General features: G+C 38.9%; 1 protein-coding gene and 1 pseudogene across 2 annotated transcripts in view; one reads left to right on the top strand and one right to left on the bottom strand.

Moving 5' to 3' along the window:
* The window catches only part of RNF19A (ring finger protein 19A, RBR E3 ubiquitin protein ligase), a 52,971-nt gene extending 49,199 nt beyond the window's left edge, over positions 1 to 3,772 (top strand). The window contains exons 9-10 of one of the 2 annotated variants that reach the window (XM_002913982.4): positions 376 to 519; positions 1,586 to 3,772. In XM_002913982.4, coding sequence (XP_002914028.1) covers positions 376 to 519; positions 1,586 to 2,276 — 835 coding nt within the window. In that variant the 3' untranslated portion in view covers positions 2,277 to 3,772. The remainder of the gene's footprint in view (positions 1 to 375; positions 520 to 1,585) is intronic. The other variant, XM_011237141.3, reaches the window with a different exon arrangement.
* A 13,987-nt stretch (positions 3,773 to 17,759) lies between these two features.
* On the bottom strand, positions 17,760 to 21,128 carry LOC100463789 (annotated as a pseudogene).

Genomic DNA, 21,128 nt, shown 5'->3' with positions numbered 1-21,128 from the left:
TATACAGAGGCTCAGGATGTTTTAATCCACTGATCTGTCATGTAGGCTGGTTTTTAATGTATTCAGATTTTGTTTCACATTCAGACATGGTAAGCATATTTAATTAAAATCCTTTATGTCCTTTTTGTGTTACTCTGTTACTACCTTACTTGGCAGACAGCTGATTTTTATTTTATTTGGATGGCTGGTACTGTTTAGTGTGCTGCAGTAGAATTTGAATAATCAAATAAAAGAAAACTAAAAAAAAATGCTGATAGTTGTTTCTATAATAGTTTCTTGTTACTAGGGGTCTCAGCTGAATTATTTGAAGATACATATTATAGTAGTCTGGTGTTATATGTAATTTCAGTTTTTATCTGCTCCCTGCTCTTTAAGGTTGGAAGTACAAGCAGATGTACAGAAAGAACGGTACAGTCTAAGTGGAGAATCTGGCACAGTGAGCTTGGGAACAGTTAGTGATAATGCGAGCACCAAAGCAATGGCAGGATCTATTCTGAACTCGTACATCCCATTGGACAAGTAAGGAAAGAACTGTTAAACAGTTAAAGTATTTTTTCAGTTATTTTCTTTTAATTTTTTAAAAGATTTTATTTATTTATTTTAGAGAGCACAAGGAAGGAGAGGGGCAGAGAGAGAGGGAGAGAGAGAATCCCAAGCTGACTCCGCACTGAGCGCAGAGCCCAATGCAGGACTTGATCCCAGGACCCTGAGATCATGACCTGAGCCGAAATCAAGAGTCTGACACTTAACTGACTGAGCCACCCAGGCGCCCCTTAAAATTAATTTTAAAAGAATTATTCCTGTCATTAGGTAAAATTATCATAAATAAGGTTACCAGCTCGTAGGTTCTCCAGGAAAAGAAAATGATGAAATGTCCAGAGTAAGCAAATCCGTAGAGACAGAAAACAGATTAATGGTTACCAGGGATTGGGGGCAGGAAAGGATGGCAACAGGCTGCTAGTGGATACAGGGGTTTTTTTAGGAATGATGAAAATGTTCTGAATTTAGTTGGTGGTGATAGTTGCACAACTCTGTGAATATACTATATAAGAACCATTGAATTGTGCACTTTAAACAGGTGAACTTTGTGATATGTAAATTATATCTCAATAAAGCTGTTCTGAAAAAAAAAATGGAGAAGGTAACATAGTACCTGGAACAGCATAAGCAATAAATGTAGCTACTTCTATTTTTTTTAATTGAAACATTATTATAAATACAGTCTCGGAGCGCCTGGGTGGTCTCAGTCAGTTAAGCGTCTGCCTTTGGCTCAGGTCATGATCCTGGGTCCTGGGATTGAGCCCTTCAGGCTCCCTGCTCAGCCGGGAGCCTGCTTTTTCCTCTCACTCTGCTGCTCCCCCTGCTTGTGCTCTCTCTGTCAAATAAATAAAATGTTTTAAAATAATAAAAATAAATATAGTCCTCTATTTCAAGTAATATTTTAATAGAACATATCCCTCATTAATTTGTTCTGATAAGCTTTTATGTAGTCTTTGAATTTTTCACACAGATCCCTCTCCCTTTGTTGTTACCTCAATAAAAATAAAAGGAAGGAATGTATTTATCTGTTACTCTTATGTTCCAGAGAAGGCAACAGTATGGAGGTGCAAGTAGATATTGAATCAAAGCCATCCAAATTCAGGCACAACAGTGGAAGCAGTAGTGTGGAGGATGGCAGTGCCACCCGAAGTCATCCTGGTGGTTCATCCAGTGGCTTGCCCGAAGGTAAATCTGGTGCCACCAAGTGGTCCAAAGAAGCAACAGCAGGAAAGAAAGCAAAAAGCGGTAAATTGAGGAAAAAGAGTAACATGAAGATAAATGAGACCAGAGAGGACATGGATGCACAGTTGTTAGAACAACAAAGCACGAACTCAAGTGAATTTGAGGCTCCATCCCTCAGTGACAGTATGCCATCTGTAGCAGATTCCCACTCTAGTCATTTTTCTGAATTTAGTTGTTCTGACTTAGAAAGCATGAAAACTTCTTGTAGTCATGGTTCCAATGATTATCATGCCCGCTTTGCTACTGTTAACATTCTTCCTGAGGTAGAAAACGATCGTCTGGAAAATTCCCCACATCAGTGTAGCATTTCTGTGCTTACCAAAACTGCTTCATGTTCAGAAGTTCCACAGTTGAATCATATTGCTGAAGAACATGGTAACAGTGGAATAAAACCCAATGTTGATTTATATTTTGGTGATGCACTAAAAGAAACGAATAACAACCACTCACATCAGACAATGGAATTAAAAGTTGCAATTCAGACTGAAATTTAGGCCTATAAATGCTGCAAATTAATTACCACTGAACAACCTTGTTTGGAGCTGGTTGAACTACATGTGACTACTTTAAGTTTCACGTTACCAGCAAATGCTGGGTTACGTAATCTAATGCAGATACATTTTCTATGTTCAGCAAAGCATTGTGTTTCATGTGGATCTTAATTACCAAACTATGAAATGAAGGCTTTAAAAGTGCATTATTGTAAGGACAATAATTCATAAGAGAAGTATGTTTTGTGTGTTTGCCACAAAATGTTGCTTGAAGCACATACTTGTGTATTTAGTTAGAAATTTGGCTTAATTTATAATCAATATAAAATACTAATGCAGTTAGAAACATTGTTATGAAGAAAACCTGAGGCTTAGGGGTAAGTGGTTAGTGACATTTTATTGAAACCACTAAGGGATACTGTTTAAAGAACCTTGCAGGTTACTCTCAGTATATGATACTCTTGTAACATTTCTATTCATAACTGGGCATAAATTTCATTTTTTTCTTCGTATGCAATGTGGATATATAAAGCTTAATGCAGCCCATTTGCTACCATTTGGATACTTAGACACTTTGAGCAAGATTGTGGCAGTTTTTGCACAACTTTGAAATAGAAATACCTGGTACTCTATATATCTTGTATATTGTTGATGCCATCTTAGAAGCAAAATGTAAAGGTAGGTAATTAAGTAGACTGACAGCACCAAATAACGATATATAAAACTATAAAATAAAATTCCATTAGTTTGTAAGTATTAATAAAAAAAGTCACCTTCCACCAAGGGGAAGTTTGCACCCCATTGATTCTTGGTGCCTTTGGAATAGACTGGATTTTAAGGGCCTAGTTGTTTGAGGATTTTGCTGTACTGTTTCCCATTATGTCCTCTCTAGCCACCTTGGATTATGTAGACAAATACAAGATAGATAAACATAAATATGAGTAATAATAACAATGCTGAAAAAGTATTAGCCTACCAAAGACACACTCAGGCTTTAGTGAATACATAACCTCAGTTTTAACACATGCGTATCTTCTCCAATCATGAAATCAAAGCATGGTGCAGAGTTTGTACCAAGTACTAAGGAGGGGTCCATGTATGGCTGGCTTTATTTTATTTTACTTTTGTTTGTGGAAGGTGTTCAGCTGACATAAACAGAAGTTGGCCAAAATACTGCCTGTACTGTTACTTTCCTGTATAATTCACTTAAATAAAACAGGTTAACCTCAAAGATAGCAGTTGAAATGTTCCATCTTATGTGTTTCTGTTAAGTATTACCATTATGGTGCTACTGAGCGTTTTCTTTTAATAAAAAGAAAAATGCCATGGGCTGCAGTCTTCTTCCACCACTTTTTCTCACTAGGTCCATTAATATGCTTATAACACTAGTGCCAGTTATTTGATAATGCTTATTATGGTATTTGTATATTTGCATTCCAATTTTGTTCAATAGTGAGTGTGTAAACTGCATACATTAAATAAATGTAAATACTAATGTATTGCTGCTTTATGGTTTATGTGCAGGTATTTTTATAAGAATATGAATACTCATTTGCCACATGGCAGTTACTTATAAGTATTGCAAGTCATTGAGATGATTCTGTATACTGGTCGCACCCCAAAAGGAAGCATTTGCTGAACCTCTCAACAAACAGTGTTGACACACAAGGAATCCTTTCTTCATTTCTAATACCTGCCTTTCTTCCAGAAATAAGCTGCTTTAGTCATCAACATATTTTATTTTTAAAAGTGAATTGGTTGGAAAGTAAATAGATCTATCATTAAATTGTGAAGAGATAAGTATTATAAATCCTCATCTTAACAGAAAAAAAGATCTTAAAATACTATTCTAAGAGATTCTACTCTGGCAACATAAGATCATGAAATAAGCTAGTAATTTTAATTAAATGCTTTGTATCCTTATAGCCTCTATAAAATGCATTGGTGATTTTTCTGATTTCCTGTTACATAGTTAATTCTTAATGAAAATAATATGTATGAATATGTTGACTACCTCTTGACCTTTCTGTAAAAGGCCATAGATTAAATGGAAAGCTAAAGGATTTTTGGAGGAATACAGCAAAAGTAGGTCAGTGTAGAAGGTCAGTGCATTCAGATTACCCCATTCCTCTTCTGGTTGTACCCTCAACCAGTACCGCCCCAGTCTCACTTGAAAAAATGATCTAAACCTTTCAGCTGGCTTCAGGAGTTCTTCATCTCCCAGGAGTCATTCAAACTTGAATTAATTTAGGACCAAGCCAGATTCTCCTGGAGCTCAACTCTAGGACCAGCCTAGAACAGGAGAATACTCCAGGGTTCAAGACAGGCCTTAACTCACCAAAGTCTTTGAGAGACCCTTTGTACTTTGCTTTCTTTAAGGTCTGGGGGGCGGGGGCGGGGGGATCATATAGTAGTGAGAGAGAATACAAAGATTAAAATGGTATACCTGCTGTTCATTATGTGGACCGCCATTTTAACTGGATTCTCTTGAATGTACAAATTCATATCTTCAGAGCACTGAATTAGTTAGCTTTTATGTTAAATTCACACAATCCATCACTCTTTTCTTCACCAAAAATTGGGTTGATTTGTAAATATGTAAGACTTTTCGTAGCATATTGTCTAAATACAACTTTGATCACCAAAGGATAAATAAAACACATATTAAAAACCATCATAGCTATTTGTTCCTACATGAGCAAAATACCTAAACTCCTGTTCCTCTGATCATTTTGCCTTTCTAATCAGAGTCATCAGGATTCTCAGGGCTATGTTCTATATGGTTCCTTTTTATGGGCTTGTTTCATTTCTTTCCCTTACTAAAGTATGAGATACAATTGCTAAAAGCCAGTATGTACATGCTGGTAGGCTTTGAATGCTCAAAATAGTATTTTAAACTTGGGGAGAGTTACAGTGTTTTGGTAGCCATTATTTAATAGATGAATAGTGAAAGGGAGTTTGCGGTTTTTAAATTTAGTTCAAATTTCATCACCATACTTCATATAACAGTCAGAATTTTTGTGATTTCTGCCAATTTATTTACTCATTCAACCAGGTAACAAGTAGATTTGGAGATACACAGCACTGTATCAAATAAACAGATACCCTGGCTTCAATGGGCTTATGTTGTAGTTGGGGGAGAGAGACATAAAAAACACATACATAGAGCTTAAAATGATGTCACACGATGGGTCCCAAGGAAAATACAGGGTGTGGAAAAAAGTGACTAGAGTTTTGGGTAGTGCTGTTTTATATAGAACAAACCGGAAAGATCTCTCCTAGATGACATTAGTGCAAAAATCTAAAAGAAGTGAGGGAGGAACTGGGTAGACATACCAAATGGATGAGCATTCCAGAAAGAGATCTTCTCCCAGGTGAGTTAACAGACTAGACATCAGTCTTGGAATTTGATAACTAGTAAGACAAATCTGCTACCTTGTTTTTCTTGGAGAATGCCTTGACTCTTCTTGACACTTTGCATTTTCATAACCATTTTGGAATAACCTTGTTGAATTCCACCAGTTGGTGTTGGGATTGTATTGAGTCTATAATTGTCCCTGTAGAGAGATCTTTCGTGTCTTTTGTTCATTTTATTCCCAGGTACTTGATACCTTTTGGATGCCATTTTCTGTTTGTTACTAATAGTATATAGAAATACAACTGATGTTCATATAATGATTCATGTCTTGGGAATATTATTGCTCTTTCAATTTCAGTAGTTTAGCTTCTCTGAGATTTCTGTGTACACAGTCATCATCTGTGAATAATTTCTATTTTATTTAACACTTTTACAGTGCTTTGATGTGTCAGTCACTTTCTATGTGCTTTTAAAATATTAACTTATTTACTCTTCAGAACAACTCTGTGAAGGAAGTATTCATTATCCCATTTTACAGATGAGGAAACAGAGGCAAAGAGTTAAGTACATTGTCCAGAGTTGCATGTCTGGTAAGTGGCAAAGCTAGGATTTAAAGTGTTTTGTTTCTTCCTCTTCGATCTTTTCATCATGTATTTCTTTTTCTAGCCCATTTGCACTAGCTGGGACTTCAAGTGTAAAGTGCTAAATGGCAGTGGCTGTGGGGGCATTGTTTACCTGTTAATCTTAAAGGGATTTCAGTGTTTCTACCGTTAAGTGCGATATTTGTGCAGATATATTTGTAGATGCTCTTTATCAAATTTATTAAATTGTCTTCTAACTCTTCATTTGCCAAGAGTTTTTACCTTGGGAAATACGTTGAATTTTATTGGCTGTTATTGGGTAGGTATGTCTATCATATACTTATGATTTATTCCTTTCATGTAATTATGTAATATAAATGTGATTTATTCCTTTAACCACAGTTAATATGGGTATAGTTAACATATGAATTTGATTTTTCAAATATTAAACCAACCTCCTGGGATAAACTTCAGTATCAGAGCACATAAGATTGGAATTACATCCTTTATGAATGGTTGTTAGAAACTGCTGTTAAGGCTGTGTGGGCCTTCTGAATTGTTTGTTTTTTAATATTATAGAAAGCCAGGTTTTCAGAGTTGAGAAGCATTCATCTTCATGGATATAGTATGAGCAGTAAGGAATGGCAGCCCCTCTCCTCTGTAAGAGTTTACTAATCCTAGAATGTGTAAATTTCCCTAGCTCTGGGGTGGCAACTTAGTTTTGCTCATATTGTTTTTCTCTCCAGTGTTTTGCCTGATAATTGGAACACCTATTTCTTTTTTTTTTTTTTTTTTTTTAAAATTTTATTTATTTATTTGACAGAGACAGCCAGCGAGAGAGGGAACACAAGCAGGGGGAGTGGGAGAGGAAGAAGCAGGCCCATAGCAGAGGAGCCTGATGTGGGGCTCGATCCCATAACGCCGGGATCACGCCCTGAGCCGAAGGCAGACGCTTAACCGCTGTGCCACCCAGGCGCCCCTGGAACACCTATTTCTCTACCTTTCTTTTTATCCAGCATAGAGGAGGTTAAACTTAGATGCTACACACCATGTGCACCAGGTACCTCCAAATTTGGAATTCAGGATACTGGGAAAACAGAAATCTTATAAAGAAAGAAACTGTAGGCTCTTAAGGGCAGGCACCTTGTCTTTTTTCTGTAAGTATGTACTAGTACGTATATACGAGGAGGAGATTGAGGATGTGCTTGCTGTGATGAGACATAATAATGAGCAACAGGAATGAGAATGTTTGTGGACTTAGGCCTCGGAGTTGGTGACCAGTGTCTTCATTACACTGTGCACTAGAAAAGCTGTTTGAAACAAGACAGTGACTGAAAAAGTCACTTTTAATAAGGTTTAATGCCATGTATGTTAGGTCATAAATATTGTAGAATGTGTGACAGCCACTGGAACATCATTTTTCAGGGTTGATTTAGCCAAGGCATTTTAATTTTGGTTTTTGGGGGCTTTTTGTTGTATGTTCATTTCAAGGAAATGTGATACTTTCAGCTAGTAAAAATATTTTCTGCTTTAGAAAGATAACATGCAAACTGATGTTTTAGAGACAGTTACTATTGAGAGTTCATAAATAAATAGAATGTACACAAAAGAATTTACTTTCCCTTTCCCCCTTTTTTCCTTTCTTTCCCTCTTTGCTCCATCTTTTCTTAGCCCCTCCTTCCCACATTACCTTCCCCCATAACTGATGCAAATGAGTATGTACGTATGATATCATAGTTTTCTCCATGTTACTTAGTCACGCAAAATGCATGTACACATTGATCATTTTCTCAATTTTCTCAGTATCTTACAGAAATCAACCCAAGTGATAGAGCTCCAGCTCATTCTTTTTAATGGCTGCATATGATGGGCATTCTCATGATGTCACTTTTGGGTTTTTTCCCCTACTACAAAACAGTGCAGGAAACATCCTCGTATATAAATCCTATTTCCTGGTAGTTTTAATTATGGAAAATAGTTTCATGGATATCAAATGGCTAGGTCACAAAGTATATGTAGTTTTATTAATAAGATCATCAAATTGCCTTTTGAAAAAGGCTGTCAAAATTTACAATTCCACTAATAATACATGAGTCCCCTTTCCCTTGCGTTCAACCAAAAGTAAATATTAGAGCTTTATAGTTTTTACAAGACCAGTATAAAGTAATATGTGTTACCTGATTTTATGTTTACGTATCCCTGACCACTAGTGAATCTGTACATCTTTTTTGTGTGGTTTTCTTTTTCATAGGAAGAGGGGAATTGGTGGTATTTGATTTACTGTTTTCTAGACTGAGTGTTATATCTTTTGCTTACTTTTTAGGGAGAGAGTCTCTTTGTTCATTTTGAAAGAGATCTGTATCGTAGCTCTTATAGGTTTTTTTAAAAAGATTTATTTATTTATTTTAGGGGAGGGGAGAGAATCTCAAGCAGACTCCACGCTGAGCTCAGAGCCCGACACGGGGTTAAGCCTCACAACCCTGAGATCACTACCTGAGCCAAAACCAGGAGCAGCCGGATGCTTAACCAACTGTGCCACCTAGGCGCCCCATATTATAGCTATTAAAATAGCTATGCATTATATATATGATAGCTATTATAGTTGTTTTTTTTTATATATTTTTGTTCAAATCTATTATTTGACCATTGACTTTATTAACTTTGCTGTGCATTTTATTCTAAAGTTTATTTGAAATATTTTTAGACTATAAAGAAAAGTTGCAAAGATAGTTCAGAAGCTTCCCATATACACTTTACACACACACACACACACACACAGCTGTATTGTCAAATGTATCTAATTTTATATTTCAGAACTTCTAGTCATAGTTAAGGTTTCTTTTGCTCCTAAATTATACTTACAGTCGCCTAAGTTTTTTGTGAGATTTTTATTTAATTTTTTACGTTTGCTTTACTCTGTCTTGAATTTGTTTACTATAATGTAGAGGTCCAACATCTTACTTCTTCCAGATGATAAGCTGTTTGTGATGGCACGTTATTTTTAAAATAATCTATCCTTTCCCACTGATCTGAATGCTGCCTTTATTTTTTTTTTTAAAGATTTTATTTATTTGACAGAGAGAGACAGCCAGCGAGAGAGGGAACACAAGCAGGGGAGTGCGTGAGGAAGAAGCAGGCTCATAGCAAAGGAGCCTGACGTGGGGCTTGAACCCAGAACGCCGGGATCACGCCCTGAGCCGAAGGCAGATGCTTAACCTGTGCTACCCAGGCGCCCCTGAATGCTGCCTTTATACTGAAATTTCTAGATTTCTATCAGCCCACTAGGATTTTGATTGTGATTCCATTGAATCTATAGTAGATCAACTTGGGGGAAATTGGCATTTTAACAGTAATGAGCTTCTGATCCATGAACATGGTGTATCTATCCATTTATTGGGTTTCTTAATTTCTTTTGTCAGTGCTTTGTAGTTTTCAGTGTACAGATATTTTTAAAATCTCAATTTCTGATTGTTACTATTTTACAGAAATACAGTTGATTTTTGTAGGTTGATTTTGAATCCTAGAAACTTGTAAGTCATTTATAACTAATAGCTTTTTGGTAGATCCATAAGATTTTTCTACATAGAAAATCATGTTTCTGCAAATAGTTTTATTTCCTTCTTTACAATCTGGATGGCTTTAGGAACTTTGGTGGGGGGTGTCTTATTATACTGGCTTCAGTCTCCAGTACAGTATTAAATAGAGATGGTTAAAGAGACAACCTTACCTTGTTTCCAGTCATAGTGTGTAAGTATCTAGTCTTTCATCCTCAGCTTTTATTCCTTCTGCCAAATTCTTGACAAGCTTAACGGGGTTGCCATTTTAGATTGATTGGAGGACCCCAGAGTTTGCCTGTAAGGTATTATTTGAGTTGGGTGGTTTGCTTTTTTTTTTCTTTTCATTCAGTTTTTAAAATTGAGATACAGTTCACATATTGTAAAATTCACTGTTTTTAAAGGATAAAATTCAGGGTGCCTGGGTGGCTCAGTCAGTTGAGCGTCTGCCTTTAGCTCGGGTCATGAAGCTCCTGGGATCAAGTCCCACATCAGGCTCCCGGCTCAGCAGGGAGCCTACTTCTCCCTCTGCCCTTCCTCCTGTTGTGATCTCTCTCTTTCTCTCTCTCTCTCAAATAAATCTTTAAAAAAAAGTATAAAATTCAGTAATTGCTAGTTTATTTACAAGGTTATGCAACCATACCATTACCTAATACTAGAACATTTTCATCACCCCAAAAAGAAACCCTGTATCCATTATCATTCAATTCCCATTCTCCCATCTTCTCAAGCCCTAGCAACCACTAAAGCTATTTTCTGTCTGAATATATTTGTCCATTCTGGACATTTCATATAAAAGGAATCATGTAATATGTGGCTTTTTGTGTCTGGCTTTTTTCACTTAACAGAGTTTTCAAGGTTCATCTATGGAGTAGTATGTATCAATATTTCATGCTTTTTATGGTTCAGTAATATTCTATTATATGGGTATACCATTTTTGTTTATTCACCAGTTGATGGACATTTGGGTTGCTCCCACATTTTTGGCTATCATAAATGATGCTGCTATCAACATTTGTGAACAGTGTTTTGTATGAACGTGTGTTTTCATTTTTATTGGGTATAATACTAGGAGAGGAATTGCTGAGTCATATGGTAACACTGTTTAACTTTTTGGAGAACTGCCAAACTGTTTTCTAAAGCAGCTACATCAATTTACAGTCCCATCAGCAATATGTATTGTTTCTAATTCCTCCACATCCTTGTCGACATTTGTTTTTGTCTGGTTTTTTTTTTTTTATTATAACCATTCTAGTTATATCTTTGCCTTTGTTTCAGCACACATGTGAATTAGGATTAAAATTGTGTTTGTTGAAGTCCTCCCAACCCACTGCTTAATTATAGTAAATACTTGGTCCTATTTTCTGGTGGGAAGCACATAAAAGAGGTCAAATGGTAGCCAGTGAGATTCAATTTTTAGCAATTTTTGGATTTGACAGGTCCTTATTGAAACCCTAAGGAAAAATAGATAGGTTGGTTGGTAAAGTTCCTGTCTGGTTTCTACCTGCTACACGGTGAAGCTTGCAGTGGCAGAGTTATTATTACTAAGTTTCTAATGCATTGTGGTACTGGAAATTCCATAGTAAAGTTATTTAATTTTACTGAGCTCTTCCTTCTCATCCACTGAAGTCTGTTTAAAAACGTGGCTTAGGGGCGCCTGGGTGGCACAGCGGTTAAGCGTCTGCCTTCGGCTCAGGGCGTGATCCCAGCGTTATGGGATCGAGCCCCATATCAGGCTCCTCCGCTATGAGCCTGCTTCTTCCTTTCCCACTCCCCCTGCTTGTGTTCCCTCTCTCGCTGGCTGTCTCTATCTCTGTCCCATAAATAAATAAAATCTTGAAAAAAAAAAACGTGGCTTAGATTTTACCTCTTCCTGAAAACATTCTTGATTTATTCTTCTTGGTCCTTTTAGTAACTTTGACAAACATTTCACTGATGCTTTTTTTTCTCTACTAGAGTCTCCCTTGCTCTCTTTTTTTTTTTTTTAAAGATTTATATATTTATTTTAGAAAGAGTGAGCACGAGGAGGAGGGGGAGGAGGAAAGGAATATCTCAAGCAGACTCCACACTAAGTGCGGAGCCCAACATGCGGCACGATCTCACAACCCTGAGATTATGACTTGAGCTGAAACCAAGGGTTGGATGCCCAGCCTACTTGAGTGCCACCCAAGCACCCCTCTACTAGAGTCTGTTGAACTTGGTTTTATTTTCTTTTTAAGTTAGTCATAAGCTCATTAAAAGCAGGAACTATCCTTTTTATCCCCCATATTTTATGCAGAGGGTGATGGATCGTTTAGTTCACTTACAGGGCTTACACAACTCAGATACTAGTTACTCCACACTCACCTTCTGGGACACTGGGTCACATATTCCAACTTGCCTAAGAATTAGGAGAGAGATTTTAAAAGTTAGATTGCCAACCCCTTAGACTCAGGTTCCCAAGTGATTCTGATACAAATATTCTAAGAACTGTTTGAGAAATATTTATTTGATTCTTTAAAAAAGATTTTATTTGAGAGAGAGAATAAGCAGGGTTGAGGGGCAGAGAGAGAAGCAGCTTCTGTGCGGAGCAAGGAGCCCAATACGGCACTCGATCCCAGGGCTCTGGGATCATGACCTGAGCTGAAGACAGGTGCTTAACCGACTGAGTCACCCAGACGTCCCTGTGTTCCGGGTTTTAAAAATACAATAACAAGACAGATATAGCCCTCACCCCAAGAAACCAAGTAAACAAAAAATCAAGTCATTACAGACTGTGATAAGTGCTTTTAAAGAATCAAACTTTTACCTTCAATATAAAATAAATTGGCTTGAAATCCTCAAAAAAAAAAAAAAAAAAAGGTCACCACTTCCCGGGGTCATAAAGGGAGTTTTCACCAAAATGCATTTCAGAAGTGGAAATGAAAGCTTTCCTGACAAACATCAAATTCTCAATATATCCATCCTGTTGCAGTGTCAGCTTACAGAGTGCTGTGCATTCTGAGATCTTGCTCACGAAGGAGGCACTTTCTGAAATTGCCTAGATACATCATCGATCATTCTGAGCAATTTAGAACTAAGCCAATTTAGATTCAGTCTTGCAGCTGCTGTTAAGATTTTGCTGCTTCACCTTTCAAATTTCATTTTCTTTGCCCACAATCTCAGCAAAAGTTTAAAAATAGTACAGTCACAGTTTATCAGCATTTCTGACTGCATAGTATTCTATTGTGTTCTTAATTTGGGCTTCAATATAAATGGAGTAGATTTAGATGAGATGATCTCTAAAAAAATCTCTTTGGGCTACAGTGTAACCGAATTCTATGACTAAGAAAAGGCTTCTGGATTTGACCAAGGTTGTTGAGAGTAGTTTGAATATGATGGGAAATAGAGGCTGAATTTCTTTCAAAAAAGATAAATCGGGAGGAGGGAAAAATAGAAAAAGTTACTTTTGAAAACCTGATGTAGGAAAGGATGGAAACTTGGAGATTGAAAAGGACTTGAAGTGGGGAAGAGTTGAGTTAGGTTTGTAGGATGAGAGGAAGGTGCTAATTGAAAGGGACATGTGCAAAAGATGGTGGTATCGTTGGAGGAAAACCCTTGAAGAGGGGATGGGATGAGGGAACAGCCCTTGTAAGGAGGGGGAAATTACTTTCTAAAAGAGAAGAGGAGCTGGGAAAATGTGGTAAGTCAGAAGGAAGGGGAGCTGATTGGAGCACTCATAGGAGATGGCCTGTTGGTTCAGTTAAGGTCAGGAGCTGAGGGTGGTCACAGCCAGTGGTACTACCACGGCAGTGAACTGTGGGATGATGTGACAGCTGCAGAGACTGGACATTAACTGATGGGCCATAGTTAGGAGATGCTCTATACACATGGGAGTTTTTGTAGTGTCCATGAGCCAGAAATACTGTATATAGCTTAGAAGACATTTTCATATGTTGTATCACAACAAACATGATGTCAGCCCAGATGATATTTACTAATCATTTAAAAGTATGCAAACTTAAGCCCAGTGATTGTAAATTTCCTCAGGTGTTATTCACCTAGTAAGTATTGTCATGTATAGTTCTCATTTAAAAGGCTTTGGGTTTTTCCCCCTTTTTCTGTTTTAATATTTTGTCTTTCATTCTTCTGTCTAGAAATTTTGCTTATTAGGTCCCTAAGGCATGAGGTTAAGCTTTGATGATTAATCACCCTCGCTGTGTATAGAATTACTTTCTTTGAGACTTTGCTACTTCTGGATGCATGATTTACAGCAACCCATTACACTTGTATAACAAGTGCTCATTCTATTGAAATATTTTATTTTTTTAAAGATTTTTTATTTATTCATTTGACAGAGATAGAGAGCCAGCGAGAAAGGGAACACAAGCAGGGGGAGTGGGAGAGGAAGAAGCAGGCTCCCAGCGGAGGAGCCTGATGTGGGGCTCGATCCCAGAATGCCAGGATCACGCCCTGAGCCAAAGGCAGACGCTTAACGACTGAGCCACCCAGGCGCCCCTATTGAAATATTTTAATATATGCACCCAAAAATATGTTAGTAATGCTTTTTTTTTTTTTTTTAAAGATTTGAGAGAGAGACAGATCACAAGCTGGGGGAGGGGCAAAGAAGAGGGATAAGCCGACTCCTCGCTGAGTGGGGAGCCCGACTCAAGGCTCCATCCCAGGACCTTGGGATCATTGCCTGAGCCCAAGTCAAGATGCTTAACCAACTAGTCACCCAGGCACCCCAGTAATGCTTATTCTTTCATTGAGGAGGTATTAAATCTCCATTGTGCCAGTCATCTTCCTGAGCAACATGGGGAACAAAACTAAACCAGACATTTTCTGTCACAGACAAGTCAACTCAAAACACCAAAACAGTGCGGGCGCCTGGGTGACTCCGTTGAGTGTCTGGCCCTTGATTTCAGCTCAGGTCATAATCTCGGGGTCATGGGATTGAGTCTATGTCAGACTCCACACTTGGCATGGAGTCTGCTGGTCCCTCTCCCTCTGCTCCTCCCCCTACACTCTTTCTCTCTCTCAAATATATAAATAAATAATCTTAAAATAAGCACACAACCACCAAAACAGTGGTTAGAGCTGTGGCAGAGCTGTGCATTATGAGAAAACAAAGATCACTTAACTCAGCCAACATCGGTGAGGAAGAGCCTTTAGGAGGTGACATTTGAACTGGTTATTTTTTTAATGATTTTATTTATTGAGAGAGAGCATGAGCGGGGGGCGGGGGCACAGAGAGAGGGAGAAGCAGACTCCCCGCTGAGCAGGAAGCCCACTGTGGGACTCAATCCCGAGACCCACAGTCACGACCTGAGCTGAAGGCAGATGTTTAACCTACTGAGCCACCTGGGCGTCTCTGAACTGGATTTTAAAAGATGACTAGGAATAGCCTTGTGGTTTTTGGAGGTAAGAGGAAGGAGAGGAGAGCATTTGGAGCAGGGAAACGTCGGGTGCATAAGCAAGTCAGTGATTGGTGAATACGCCCTCTCTGGGTAACAGAACAGTTTGCCCGAATGAAATATTGGATGTGGACATTGAAAGAGCAAGAAAAGCCTAGGAGGAAGCTGAAGTTTCTGGCTTAGATCAGAGCTTAAACGCTGGTACCTTTCACAAAGATCCCAAGTAAGTGAAGCCTGAGTTTGAGGGAACGAAGAGTTCAGTTTGGGGCATTACTACATTTGAAGTGCGGACGAGACATTCATGGGGAGACGAACAGTTTGAAGTTGGTTTTATAGATTGGGAGCTCAGGAAAGATTTAAGGGCTTAAAGCAGAAGAGAGACAGAAACAGACTGTGAGAGACTAAGTCTTTGGATATAATTTTAATCTGAAATCTCAGTGGCTTAACAAAAAAGGATTATTTCTTATTCATGCTATCTGTTCAATGCAGATTGGCAGGAATTTGCTTCAGACCAACACTCCAAGAATCGGTTTGATGGAGTCTTTCTGTAACCCACGAACTGGAACATGAGGCCTTCTCAGTCACTGTAGCAAGATGAAAAGACCACGTAGGGCCTGTACCAGCTCTTGGACAGCAGGGCCCGGGAGGGACACCTCACTTCTACCTCTGTTCTGTTGGTAGAATTAGTCACATGGCCCTAACCAATCAGAAAAAGACTAAAGTTCCTGTCTTGCGTATGACAAGAAGGGGAAGAAAACCAGGTATTGGTTAAGAGTGGCAATGCCTGACTCACAAAGGAACTACTTGTGTAACTAAAACTCTGATATTTCTACCATTTTATATGCAGCATACAGCTGTTTGATCCAACTGTCGTTCCTTCAGGCTTATCACACAGATTTATGCTCCTCCGGTATTAAGAGTACATGCAGTTCCCTAAACATGCCCAGTTAGTTCACACTTTCGTTCAGCATGCATCTCGATGCCTCTGTGTCCCCCGTATCCTCTGCCTGGCACATCCTTTTCTCGTCCTCATGACAAGCTCAAGCTGCAACATGACCTCCTTGAAACTTACCTTAACCTCACAGGCAGTACTGGGCATATCTCTTGCTCTGCATAATCACTGTAACACCTCTATTAGTGTAACAGCGTTGGTAATTTACATATTCATTGCCTCTACTAAGCTGTAACACAGGCAGGGCACCTTACTAATTATTCCATTATATTTAATACTTTCCATTACACAGCAAAGGTTCAAAGACAGATTGCCCAGGTTTGAATCTTGGATCAGCCACATGTAATATTTGTAATCCTTGTTAATATACAAGGATTTAAGTTTTTCTCTCTATTTTTTCTGTGCCATGGCTTCCTCATCTATAACAGAGTTGTTATACGGATTAAGTTAGCGTGTGATAAATTGTGCACAGTCAAAACTACCTACAGTTGTTTTAATTGAAATGTATTTGACATATTGTGTAAATTTAAGGTGTTCATATTGGTTTGGTACACATATATTGTAATATGATTACCATCATAGTGCTAGGTAGCACCTTCATCACCTCACATGATTATTTTTTTGTGGTAGGAATAATTAAGATCAGTCTCTTTGCAAGTTTGATGTTTATAATACGATATTGTTATCTATAATCATTACGCTGTGCTATTAAATGTCTAGGACTTAGCTTATCTACTAGTTGCTAGTTTGTACACTTAAACATTTCTCCTATTCCCCCAACCTCCAGTGCCCTGGATATTATTTTACTATTTTTAGGAGTTGGGCTTTAAGATTCTACATATAAGTGATATTATACAGTATTTGTTTCTCTCTGACTTATGTCAGTTAGCATGTCCATCCATGTCACAAATGGTAGATTTCCTCCTTATGACTGAATAATATTGCATCGTGTCTGTGTGTGTGTGTAATCTTCATTCATCAGTTGCTGGGCATACTTAAGTTGTTTCCATATCTTGGCTATTGTGAATGCTGCAGTAAACGGGATTGCATATATCTCTTCAACATCCTGTTTTCTTTTCCTTTGGGTATATACCCACAAGTAGAATTGCTGGATGATATGGTAGTTCTGTTTTTAGTTTTTTGAGGAGCTTCCATACTGTTTTCCATAGTGGCTGCACCAATTTACATTCCCCCCAGTGTACTAGGGTTCCCTTTTCTCCACATCCTCACCAATGCTTATTTCTTGTCTTCTTGATGATAGCCATCTCATAGGTGGGAGGTGACATCTCACTGTGGTTTTGATTTGCATTTCCCTGAGATTAGTGATGTGGAGCGCCTTTTCATGTGTCTGTTGGCCATTTTGAGGTCGTCTTTGGGGAAATGTCTAGTTCCTCTGCCCCTTTTTTAACTGGATTGGTTTTCGTTATTGTTTATAAATTTATTTAACAGATTTTAATTCACTTTATTTTTCTTGTATAAAACTGTATACTGGCAACAGCTGGAGCCTGGGTCCTTTGCATGGAGACTCTGATGTGGGTCTTTACAAGATGGTTAGTGAATTCCGTTTTTTTGTTGTTTTTTTAAAGATTTTATTTATTTGAGATATATATATAGAGAGAGAGCGAGCATGTGCATGAGCAGGGGGAGGGGCCGAGGGAGAGGGACAAGCAGACTACCCAGGAGCAGGGAGCCCGACGCAGGGCTCAGTCGCAGGACCCTGAGATCCTGACCTGAGCCAAAGGCAGATGCTTAACTGAGCCACCCAGGTGCCCCGGTCAGTGAATTCCTGATAGGGAGACTTAGTGAACAGTCTCTTTCCAGAGGTCAGGGGTGAGATAGCTGTAGATCTTGGAAATGGCATCAAAAGTGGCCTTGGCGAAGTTGCCTAGGATGGCAGTGCAGCCCCTGGCTGAGATGCAGCAGCATCAATACGGGCCATATCAGTAGCTTCTTGGGCATAGGGGCTGAAACAGTGCCAGTGCTCTGGGGGCAGGGATGAGGTGCACCAGCACAGAGCCATGGTGGCCTGTCACCTTGCATGACATGGTGTGGGGCTTGTGGATCGAATTCCATCAGTAGCCTTGCCGCACAGGGATGATGGAAAGCTTGACCAGGATAATGGCCCCATGGATGGCTGTTGCTACCTTGCAGCACTTAACACCCAGAACGATGTGTCCATTGTAATCTCCGATGGCAACAAATACCTTGAACCTGGTCCGCTGGCCAGCACAGGTTTGCTTTTGAACAGGCATAATCTTCAAAACCTCATCCTTGAAGGATGCCCCCAGGAAGAAGTCAATGATCTCAGATTCTGTGATGGGCAGGAAGAAGAGATAGATCTCCTCCAGGGACTTGATCTTCATGTCCTTAACCAGGCAGCCCAGCTTGGTGACAGGGATCCAGTTCTTGGCCTTGTCTCCACGAGCTCCTTGGCCTTGGCCCCAGCCTCACCATGGCCACAACCCCCAACCTGCATGCCGCTGCCAAGCCTCTGCGGAAGCCACCACAGCCTCACATTCCAGAGCCCCAAGTCCTCCAGACCTTCCCACTGCACCAGTGCCATCCGCCATTTGGTGTTTTCTCAGAGAACTATTTACATATTTTGGATATTAATCTCTTATCCAGTATATAGTTTGCAGATATTTTCTCCGATTCTGTACATTACCTTTCCATTTTGTTGATTGTTTCTCTTGCGCAAAAGTTGCTTTTCATTTTGATGTAGTCCCACTCGTTAATTTTTGCTTTTGTTTGTGCTTTTGGTGTCATAGGCAAAAAAATCATCGCCAAGACCAATGTCAAGGAACTTCTTTCCTGGTTTTTTCTAGGAGTTTTATGGTGTCAAGTCTTAGGTTTAAGTTTTTGATCTGTTTCAAGTTAATTTTTGTGGGTGGTATAAGATTAAGGGCCCAGGGCACCTGGGTGGGTCAGTCAGTTAAGCATCTGCCTTTGGCTCAGGTCATGATCCCAGGGCCCTGGGATTGAGCCCCATGTTGGTCTCCCTGCTCAGTGGGGAGTCTGCCTGTCCCTCTCCCTCTGCCCCTCCCCCCAGCTCATGCTCTATCAAATAAAATCTCAAAAAAAAAATCAGGGGTCCAGTTTCACTTTTCTGTGTTTATCCAGTTTTCCCAACACAGTTTGTTGATATAGTATCCTTTCCCCACTGGGTGTTCTTGGCTGCCTTGTTGAATATTAGTTGACCATATCTGTAGTGGTTTAATTTGGGGCTCTCTATTCTGTTCCACTGGTCTGTGTATCTTGTTTTTATGCCAGTACCATGTGGTTTTAATTACTAAAGCTTCGTAGGTTAGTTTGAAATCAACAAGTGTGATACCTCCAGCTTTGTTCTTTGTTCTAATTGCTTTGACTATTTGGGGTCTTTTCCAGTTCCACACAAGTTTTAGGATTTTTTTTTCTATGTGAAAAATACCATTGGAACTTTGATAGGGATTGTAATAAATCTATAGACAGTTTAGGGTAATAGGGACTTCTTAACAAATTTAATTCTTCCAATCCATAAGCATGGACTCTCCTTGCATTTGCTTGTGTCATCTTTGATTGCTTTCAATGAAGTATAGTTTTGGCTATACAGATCTTTCACGTCCTTGGTCAAATTTAGTTTATTTTGTTTTTGATGCTACTGTGAATGGATGGGATAGTTTTTCAGATGTTTCACTGTTCTAGAAATGCAACTGATTTCTTTATGTTGATTTTATATCCTGCAACTTTATTGGCTTTGATTAGTTCCAACAGTTTTTTAATTGAATCTTTGGGATTTTCTCTATATAAAATATCATCTGCAACAAAAATTTTACTTCTTCCAGGGCACATGGGTGGATCATTCGGTTAAGCGTCTGCCTTCAGCTCAGTCATGATCCCAGAGTCCCAGGATCGAGCCCCACGTTGGGCTCCCTGCTCAGTGGGGAGTCTGCTTGTCTCTTTGTCCCTCACCCACTTGTGCTCACTTGCTCTCTCTCTCAAATAAAATCTTTAAACAAATTTTACTTCTTCCTGTCCAGTTTGGATGCCTTTTATTTCTGTATCCTGCCTAACTGTCCAGCACTTGTATTAAGAGCAGTGAGAGTGGGCCTCCTTGTCTTGTTCCTAATCTTTTTTTTTTTTTAAAGATTTTATTTTATTTATTTGACAGAGATAGAGACAGCCAGCGAGAGAGGGAACACAAGCAGGGGAAGTGGGAGAGGAAGAAGCAGGCTCATAGCGGAGGAGCCTGATGTGGGGCTCGATCCCATAACGCCGGGATCACGCCCTGAGCCGAAGGCAGACGCTTAACCGCTGTGCCACCCAGGCGCCCCTGTCTTGTTCCTAATCTTAAAGGAAAAGCTTTTGATTCTTCACTGTTGAGTATGTTATACTTATATTCATCTGAGTTATGGGTCTTTCGTTTTCTTGTAGATCCTTTATCTGGCTTTGATATCAGGGTAATGCTGGCCTCATAGAATCAGCCTGGAAGTGTGTGTTCCCTCCTCAGTTTTTTGGAAGGGTTTGAGGATTGTCAGCTCATCTTCAAATGTTTGGTAGAATCTGCCAGTGAAGTCATCTGGTCCTGGAGTTTTCTGTGTTAGGATGTTTTTGATTACTGATTCAGTCTCTTATTGGTCTGTTCAGATTTTGTTTCTTCCTGATTCAGTCTTAGTGAGTTCTGTGTTTCTAGGAATTCATTGATTTCTTCAAAGGTATCTAATTTGTTGGCATATAACTCTTCATGGTAGGCTCTTAGGATCCTTATTTCTGTAATGTCTCCTCTTTGATTTCTGATTTTGAGTCTTGGTCTAGTGCAGTCTTGTCAATTTCATTTATCTTGTTGAAAAAAGTTTAGTCTTGTTCATCTTTTTTTTTCTGGTATTTCATTTTTTTCTGCTCTGATCCTTATTTCCTTCCTTCTGCTAACTTTGAGCTTCATTTGTTCTTTTTTAGTTAAGTGTAAAGTCAGACTGAGATCTGACTTCTTAATATATGCATTTATCACTATAAACTTACCTCTCAGAACTGCTTTTGCATACGTTTGATGTGTTTCCAT

The sequence above is a fragment of the Ailuropoda melanoleuca genome, chromosome 9 (genome assembly GCF_002007445.2).
Source record: "Ailuropoda melanoleuca isolate Jingjing chromosome 9, ASM200744v2, whole genome shotgun sequence".
Lineage (NCBI taxonomy): Eukaryota > Metazoa > Chordata > Mammalia > Carnivora > Ursidae > Ailuropoda > Ailuropoda melanoleuca.
The sequence above is the reverse complement of the archived record's forward strand: the minus strand, read 5'-3'. Positions and strand labels throughout refer to the sequence as shown.